Raw genomic sequence first — 9,785 nt, forward strand, 5'->3', positions numbered from 1 at the left:
GGGCCGTGCCAGCGCGTGATTGGCCCGCGTGACCGAGAGGGGTCAAATCACTAGGGTGCCGGGCCGGCTCGGCCAATGGCGGGGCTTCGAGCGGTCGGCTTTTCTTTTTTTTTTTTTATGTATTCAACTATTCGTGCCAAAGGACGGGAGAAGAGCCGAGTTGCCGCGACGGCAGGAGGACACACTCTTGTTTCGGGATCCGTCGAGGTAGCATGTACGCGTACTTCACGGGGGAGGGGAAAAATACTCTCCGCGAAATGAAAACCGTTGATATAGACACGCACGTTACTTTGGTACATGATTGGTGATCCGTTCCTTTTTTGCTATTCTCACTGTTGTCGTTGTGTTTATTTCGCTTATAGTTCTTTTTATTTTTGTTTCCACGTTACTACGGGCGGGTGGGCGGGGGGGGAGGGGTGAAATTCTGCAAACCGTTCGAAACCGTGTCGAGTTCGGAACTCACGTACATGTATATCGTACTCTTTTTATAAACGCGCGTGCGCCCCTGGTGAAAAGAACCTTTACTGTTCACGGTGATTGCGTGCCTCTGTTTCTTCGCGGTGTATTCGTGGTGTTTTGTGTGTGAATAACGTGGCTGACTCTGTGTGTGTTCGTGTCTCCGTCGCTTCGGCGGATTATTAAAGCTACGCTACTTACTACGGCGTTCGCTCGCTCGCTCGCTCGCTTCACTCGCGGGACTCCGCGCATGTGTATATGTGTGCGACAGTACGTCGCAGGCGAGAATACAGTGTTGCCGGACCATCGACACCTCTTCGCGAGTCGTGTTTTGAGCAGTTTTCGCAGCGAGGTGCAATCTCGGGCGCATATTCGAACCGGAATCCTTGGACAAGGTTTCGAGGCGCGTTCGATTGTTAAAACGTCCTTACGCTCTGACATTTGAACGTATTCGTCGGAGGACGTGGCAACCTCGCTTCACTTTCCGGGGGCTTGGGGTGGCGAGGAGGCAGGCAGGCAAGCAGGCGGCAGGCAGGCAGGCAGGCAGGCAGGCAGCTTTCTTGTTTCGAGGATCGGCGGCGCTGCTCTTGCCCTCTTTTTCTCTCTCTCTCTCTCTCTCCCTCCCTCCCTCTCTTTCCCCGCGTACCGTTGAGAGCTTCTCCCCCGTTTCCCCCACTCCAGGGTAGAGAACTCGGTCGGGCGAGTCTATTCGAGATCCGAGGGGAGGTCGGTAGACCTTGTCGGTAGTCTTCTGTCGTTCGGAGAATGTACTAGACGCCGAACGGCGAACGCGGTACGAACCGGAGTTTCTCACTCACTTCACCAAATACTCATCCTCGATAGTCTAACTGCGGGGTCGTCTAGCCAGCCTGAACCGTCGATAAAGAAGAAAAACTCGTGAAGAAACTCTCGCGTATATCGCGTTATTTATCACGATTTATTCGCCGAATCGGAGCCACATCGAACACCAGTGTATCCGCCGGCCATGTTTGGTGTTTACGCGAGGGGGAATCGCCGCTACGGCTGACGTCACACTAACCGAACTCTACCGAAGAGCCGAACGAGAAAACGTGCCGGTCTACCCTGCCCATAGACCGGCTACCAACGTCCCGCCGAAGATAATATACCTTATACCTCGCAGTGGGGCTGTTCCTCTTTTCTCCTCTCCTATCCTTCGATCTTCTCTTTTCTTCACTTCTCATCGTCGCAGCTAGTTTCACATCGTCGTGAAAGTTTAAACCCCGGGTAAAACATACCACGCTTGAAACGAACTCTGTCACGAGTACCGCAGGTATATCACAAGATAGAGTACGGGGCGCGAAGGCCGACGATACTGTTGTAGACGTACCACGCAACGTCCACCGATGGACGTGATCCTACTACCCGTTCGTCGACGATTTACTATCACATACTACCCTTACCAAAAACGTTGACAATGCTCATCAGGAGCTGAACCTTTTTACTGTGTGTGGCCCGCGCGTCTGCGTGTGCTACGCGCTCGCGGCCGTGAGACCGCGGTGTGCTTGTGATATTGTGTACCAGTGCTTCTGGTGCTCGTGTGTCGTCTGTTGTCTTGCCTGATCACACACGTGCGCGAGATATTGTTGTCACGTCCGATTGTCGTTGACAATGAGGAAATATTAACTACAGTGCGTCGTATTGTTGTGCGTGGCAGCGAGGAGGCTTTAAATTTAAGAGGAATAAATAGTGCACCGGTCTTTGTCACCCATCCACTCTAACAACAACGACAAGAATAAAATAACAGCGATCGAAAGAAGGATACCAACCGGATACCTGTTCGGCACCCGCATTTGGATATATAAAGAAAAGTGTCCGTGTGTTTTGTGCCTCCGTTATATCAACACGCCGTGATTGTGAGATATTTCCTCACCCCCCCGACCTGCGTTAAGGATTATCTCTGTTAAACATGGATTTAGGAGATCGAGTCTACGCCGCCGAAAGGATTATGAAGAAAAAGGTGAAGCGGGTAAGTTGTCGGTCAATCCGGCGGAGCAAGGAGGATACGTACTTTGATCATTCAACCACCCTCGCTCGACATTTTCCCGAGTGGCGGCGCCAACGGACAGAACACGAGCGTGTTTGTCTATGCGGCGTTGCCGTTTTACCCCCCCCCCCCCTTCCATCCCCGAAATTTCTCTCTTTAGCTCTGTTTCTTCTCTTCTTCCACCCAACACCCCTCGCCTGTTCTCCCTGTTATACTACTCTTTAGAGATTCATGACTACGCGTTATTTGTACAGAGCCTTTCAAACGCAACGCCCTACCGGCATCGGATTTTTTATTATCACGTGGAAATCTCGCAATCAACAACTTCTCTCGAGTATACAGCCTGTGTGCTCTGTCTATCTTCTTTTACTCTTCAAACTTCCTTCTCCTCGATCAATCCGACACTTCGTACGTGTACGCTGATCCACACCCTTGAATCCCGTTCACGTGACTATTTGCCCCACGATTCGCCGAATGGATGATCGAAAATTGTTTGTCATTTGTATTCGTACTTACTTACCTACCGTTTTGGCATTTATGCCGGCATTCAGCCACAGCGGTGACACGGAATCTACGGCAACGTTGGATTGTCTTACAAATATGCGATGGAGTTTTGTAAAACACACGGCGACGATTCAATTTTTTCCTTACTTATATTCCTTGATTCAAAACGTGGCTGAAGTTAGTAACGTTAACGTAACGAAACGTGTCAGGGGGAACCGATTATTATCCTTCCATTTTGCTGACGACTTTCAAGGTGTTCACTTTTCGATACATATCTCATGAGTATGTTTTGTTTATCATGGTTTATTAAATTTCAGACAATCTTAACGGTGCGAAGTAATAACGATTTTTCTTAATCATTCATATTTTAATTTTTATTGAAACTTTACGAACTTCATCCTTATGCTTCTAGGTCGGTTCTCCAGGTTAGACAAAGATAACTAATCTCGCTTTGCCTAACGTTGTTTTACTTTATGTCTTGTTTTGCCTTTACGTACACCAGCGACGAATATTCGGAGTTCATTCAAACCGAATTGGTTGGAAAATAACCGAATTGCGAAGAACAATATTAGTCACATCATTTGCATAATTATGCTCATCATCATCGTCATCGATGTAAACCGACGAACCGACGAATGGGGCTAGCAGCTTGATGTTCGTTTATTGGGGTTTACTAACCCCTGAGGCAAATGCTGATCAGGAACTGTATATTATTGATTTACCTGGTAAACTAACATGCCAGATTTTAACGTGCAACTTTGTCGCATAGAATAATCTCGGGGTTTTATCATGTTCTTTCATAAAATCGTCGCCACCGCATTCAGTTTCATTTTATCGTTATACGTAAACTCGTTAGGTTGATTTTATTGTTGCAATATCAAGATCCTTATCCTCCGCATGATTATTTCGCCACTTTACCGTCCTGCCCGTTAGTCCTCATGTCCTCGATTCACTTCGATTGTTACCACCTCGATCTTTAAATCTGTGTTTCTCTTATTGTTGCAGGGAAAGGTTGAATACCTCGTCAAATGGAAGGGATGGAGTCAGAGGTGAGTTCGGCCAATTATGTCCTATATGATTCGAATTAAATGTAGTACCTTTACAGTTATTCCTGCGACACGTTTCAACCTTATCTACTTCGTAGATGCCTAATTTTATTCGACATGTCGCACAGACGCCTGTCAGGACGTAAAACTTCGGTAAAAAAAATTTCAGGAGATTATCCCGACGAGTTTCGCAATTAATGATAATAATGTTGCTTGATATTTGAGAAGTTAATGGTTCTCTTATTGTACGTAGTTTCGTAAACATCGATAATTCAAATATATGGAGTTCTCGGTTGAAATTACGTAAAATTTAATTAGAATTGACTTTTAATAAAATTTTTCTCATCTTCGTTGTGTTCGAAATAATATTCGCTGCTTTCCTTTATCAAAATGCTCAAATTCAAAAGTCCCGTATAGAATCTAGTCTCGCAGGATTTCGTGGAAAGGTCGTAAATCTTGAAGATTATGGACAAGTATCGTTTCAAGTTGCAACTACTCTTCCAGATTAACAATTCGAACTATTCTTCTTGTAAAATCGACACCGGCCAATTGAAGCTATATAAATGCGTCAAAAGCAATATCTTATTCTTTAAGCACTCTCCCAAGTATTTGAAATCTAGATTTTGCCTGATCTCACTCTATCAAAAGACGTTTAAACCACCAAGATGTAATCATGCGTATGTGGAGACATTAACAAACAAATCATCCTGATCAATGAGACCAGGAGGAAAATAACGAATCTATAAAAAAAATAGCACCACATCAATTAGAATTGTATCTTTTATTTCCAGGCACAACACTTGGGAACCAGAAGAAAATATTTTGGATGTCAGGCTGATCGAGCTCTTTGAAGAGAGTGAACGAGGCAATGCGGTAATAAGAAGGCCAAGGAGGAAGGATGCCAGATACAATGTGAGGGTCCATACTCTGATTAACATCTGAAATTTTTCTTGAGCTGAAATCACCCGTAGTATCGAGTTATTTTGCTGTAGCCTTGTTTTCGTGTATGTAACATAATTCTTGTTCAGGAGCAGGTTCTCGCAAATCTTGACGTAAGAGAGGAACCAGGTGGTGACGAAAGAGTGGGCGAAGACAGCCAGGATGAGTCAACGACAGGCAGCACGTCGGCACCCCTCTTGAATCCAATAACGCACGACGAAGACACTCTCCAGAGTTCGCTGGACGGTCACGAATCTCCTGTACCTCCCGATTTGTCGGCGCCAAGTGTCGATTCGGAAAGTTCCAACAGCAGCGGTGACGAACCTCTCTTGTCGAGGAAGGAACCGGCAGGAACTAAAAGAAAAGCTGAAGTCCTCAGTAAAGAGTCGGGTAAAATTGGCGTCACTATAACCACCAGCAGTCCAAGCAGCGGAAGTGGTAGTCCACCTCCTAATAAAATTCCCAGGCTACTACCCATAAAGACGAATCCAACGTCGCCAACCTATCATGTAAGTTAGCGAATATTTGTTGAAACAATTTAATCGCCATGTTCGATGAAGAAGAAGCAACCTTGCAGCTCACTTTTCTTTCTCCACAGACTCACAAAGTCAACGGTAGAAGGCCATCCTCTTCTAGCGTCAAATCAACCCCAGAAGAACCTCTGCCAGCGGTACCCACAACTCTGGCTCCTGCGACTCAAGACAAAAAGAGGCAAGAAGCAGACGTACCTCATGGACCACTGCCGTCCCTTCCTAGAGCACCATCAGCACCTTTATCGCCTCAATTTGATACTCCGTTGGATCAATCGACGAAAAAGAAGGGTCTTGTAACAGACCAGCAACAGCAGCACAGGTCTGGCGATAAGATTGACAAAGCGAATGGTTCCACAGTAACGTTAGATGCGACAAATGGTCACAAATCTCCAACACCAATGGATTCGTATACTAATAATAACAGGTTACCCACAGTTGTAAATGGGCATCATAGTCATAATAATAATAGCAACACCAATAATAGCAATGCTTCAAGCGTTAAGCAACATACGGATATATCTAAACCTGAAATTTGCGTACCTCTTACAAGTCCAGGAACAGATTATTGGCATGCTAGAAATCCTGTCGCTGATCAGGTATTTATTACGGATGTAACTGTTAACTTGAAAACTGTCACAATCCGGGAGTGTAAGACTGAAAAAGGATTTTTTAGAGAACGGGATCCGAAGAGTGACATATTTTAACGCGATTTGATGTGCGTAGAATTGTATGTTCTTTTTTCGTTCTTTCTTTGTTAAATTCTTTATTCAAATACAGAAGAAATGAGGGCGAAATTTTGATAAATCACAACACCATGAAACATTTCCTTTTTCACTACCGTATTGTTGCATACCTTGGAATTTTCCGCTCTCACTTGAAACCATTACTGTCACATGGTTAAATTGGCTATTGTTTTTTTTTTTTTTTTGTCGCTGAAAAGAAAAACTACGGCTAGTTTACAATTTGTTTCTAATTTTTCTCTGCAATTGATACTTGTTCAAAACGACAGGCGCAATTGTGATATACACCCACTGATCAATGAAATCACTTACAAATAGACTGCGTCTTGGAAAATGTTAAGAGTGCAAAGACTGAGAACTGGTTTTGAAATAGAAACCAAATCTATCAATCTCAACACAGAGAGGTTTGAACGGATCTAAGAGTAGAGACGATTCGATTTCTATAAATATTTAATACTATTTGATATAATATTATTCCATTCATATCTTGATTGGCTTAATTTTTAATCGATTTTAGATAGTTCCTATGATTTTGTATCTATTTGATTAATCAAGTGTCTCTAGGGTTGCCAAGCTATAAATTTAGCATAGAAAACTATGATCACTACAGAATGGCATGAACATTATAGTTTTCATTACAAACTTGAATTATTTATTGAGTAGTGTTAGAATCAATAATTTCGTTTCGTCTCTTCTCTGACTTGAAAATGAGAACGAATTGATATTTGGTTTTCATAACAAGCGAATCTGAAGAAGGGAATATTAAAAGAAATACTAAATTACACTTGCTCTACTTAATTATCAGCTGCATATTTCTCGTTGTCAAATAACATTGCCAGGAGCATAATTTTTCCGAGAATCAATGCATCACTCATTACTATAAGAAACGGCTGAAGAGCGTAGATTAAAGACTTCTACGCATTTTTCTATAAATTCTCAATTTCAAGCTAAAACTATTTTGTGTAATGAAAACGGAACTCCCAATACGCGAGATTGACATAATTTAATGATAAATTTGTGAAATACTGTTGTATATTGTATGATGCTTGATAAGAGACTTGTCAAGGATCTTAATATTTGGACAAATATTTGTCGTACCAAACTATTTAATCTTGCATTTGTTTTGTGGAATTATTATTTAGAGATAAAATTACGCGAAAATTTCGAATTTCGTTTTCGATTTGTTTGACCTTTTAACAGGTAACCGTAACTCCAAAAAAGTATTAGGTAAACTGACCTATTTTTGAATTCATACTGTAATTCATAACTAGATTTCTTCATTGATTTTTTTTTTATCCCTTATCCTTTGATCTGATATGTTTGAACTGACTGTAGTCTCCAGAAAATCAAAGTAAAGGGTAACATACAATTACATTGAATTGTTTGATTGAACTGTATGTGAAAGCATCTGGAGGATCGCCGTACGAATTCAACCTGATACCCATCTCGAGGTTTATTTGCTAGAAATCAAAATTTGAATTCAATAATAGATTGTGAAGGCGTAGCCTATTGCTTCAATTTTCACAAAACAAATTGCAATACACAAATTTACAGTTGATTCAATTTATCTGCAGTTTTAACCCTCCGCCGGCCAATATGGACTGTATCGTCCATCCTGATATTTTCACTACTGAAATATCAACCGAGCACGTGAAACTGATTATCTCATTTCTTTGGAAATTTTTGAAAAGCCCTAAGGGGTTGGGGGGGGGGGGGAGTTTACGAAGAAATCGTCCATGTTGACCAGCAACGTTAGTAAAAAAGACATGGCCGGGGGAGGGTTAATAAAGAAGACTGGGAGGCGTTAGTAACGTCACTGTTTTGTTGATTTCGTGAATCGACGGAAAATTCCTACGAATATTGCACGGCCAAGTAAGGCAGTGGCAGAAGTTTACTATAGCTATATCAAGTTGATCATAGAACGTAAATATTTCTACGAAATGACCAAATTGTTACGTACATATTATTAGAGGAATATAAAAGCTTGAAAGTCTACTCCATCATTTTATCATGACTCTGCTTAACGTGTCGGATATTTTTGGCGCATTTGATCCGCACTAGTTTCGTCAGAACCTATATATATATACGTATATATATAAATTTTCGACATTATATATGCATATACATGTGGAAGCTGATTATATCTGCTACTTATTTATTATACTATACTATGTTTATTATGAACGATTTCTTTTTTTGTGTTTCTGGCACTCGCAGTACCATATTTTGTTAGTAAGTTGTGTATGTAAGACGGCGAAACTTTTACAGTGAAATTGAGACTTCCCCAAAAGTGATTTAAGAAGATGATTGGCATTTAATGTTCATATTTGATTGCACAATTTGAGAATCTTAATCGCTTTCTGTAATTCTCTCAGAAATGAGTATACGTGAATATCAATGGGAAGTCTCGTTTGTAAGTTTGCCTTCGATCCCGCATTTTTGGAGGAGTGCAGAAGATACCTTGAATAATCTCCTGAATTCTGACCTGGAAAGAAGAGTTAGAACAAATTCGTAAATGTATTTAAATGTATATTTAGAAAATGCTCTGTAAAAATTGTAAATAGAAAGGATGACAAGAAAAAAGGAGCGATGAGAAAAAGAAATCTCATCGCAATTTGTAATGTATGTAAGTTTGCGGTGACAAAAGGTGAAAAAAAAAAACAACTTAGAAATAGTATTTTCAGTTATTGGTTGTTTTAAATGGACGATGAAACAGACAAATACGATGCATACGATGATTTTGGAAGTGGAAAAAGAAAAGAAAAACGAAGAAAAGATGAAAAAAAATGATACATCAAAAATATCCTTGTAATTTGTAAATTTAAGGAGCGGTGACAAGAGGTGAACCCATACTAGATTTAGAATTTTGAAATAGACTATGCCCGTACCTTCATATTTGTTTCTGTACTTATAGACACATCCCGTGCAACACCTACAAAAGAAACATAGAGTAAACAAGAAAACCCAAACTTCTTATCAGAAAACGACAAGATGATCGCAGAAGAGTTGAGAAAATACAAAACAAATATGTGAACCCCGATAGTACCAAATCCAACAGTAATTTTAGTTCTGTCTGGTACAGATTCCTTATATTTCAATAAAATCTTTACTTGATATTATTATGTATTGAATTTATTGTCAATATATTTGCTATCCCATACCTTCTGCTGCGAAGGATCACTAATTGATAATTGAGCTGACACTGATTTTGTGTGCCGACTAAGTGACAAGTAGAAAATTGTGCCATAAGATATAGAGCGATTAGTTCCCTCATTGCTATAAGTCCTGTTAATGATGGAAGATCGAAGAATCGAGGCCACAGTGTACGTTCTTTGTAGCCTGGGGCAAATTTAATATCTACATATGAATGACTTCAATAGTGTGCCTTTGATTTGGGAAAATTCAAGTAATTCTAGGATTCTTCGACAAGAAAGATGCGTGAATATAATTTGGACGTACTCATTGCGCTTTCCATCCAAATTCCGACTGATATTCTTCGTTTTTCCGCTGTAACTTTTGATGCGTTGATCGCAGCGTCCTGGGACTGCGCCCAATCGATTTC

At 41.2% G+C, this 9,785-nt stretch overlaps 1 protein-coding gene across 2 annotated transcripts; it reads left to right on the forward strand.

Moving 5' to 3' along the window:
• Window positions 1-422: 422 nt before the first annotated feature.
• On the forward strand, window positions 423-9,342 carry LOC124182355 (polycomb group protein Pc). 2 transcript variants are annotated; one of them, XM_046569499.1, is made up of 5 exons: window positions 423-2,443; window positions 3,971-4,014; window positions 4,803-4,923; window positions 5,040-5,459; window positions 5,549-9,342. In XM_046569499.1, exons 1-5 carry the CDS (start codon window positions 2,384-2,386, stop codon window positions 6,185-6,187), a joined length of 1,284 nt encoding a protein of 427 aa, XP_046425455.1. In that variant the 5' UTR covers window positions 423-2,383; the 3' UTR covers window positions 6,188-9,342. The 2 variants fall into 2 exon arrangements, with proteins under 2 accessions (XP_046425455.1, XP_046425456.1); XM_046569500.1 differs by having other exon boundaries at window positions 5,046-5,459.
• The last annotated feature ends 443 nt before the right edge of the window (window positions 9,343-9,785 follow it).

The sequence above is a fragment of the Neodiprion fabricii genome, chromosome 5 (genome assembly GCF_021155785.1).
Source record: "Neodiprion fabricii isolate iyNeoFabr1 chromosome 5, iyNeoFabr1.1, whole genome shotgun sequence".
NCBI classification, from domain to species: Eukaryota; Metazoa; Arthropoda; class Insecta; order Hymenoptera; family Diprionidae; genus Neodiprion; species Neodiprion fabricii.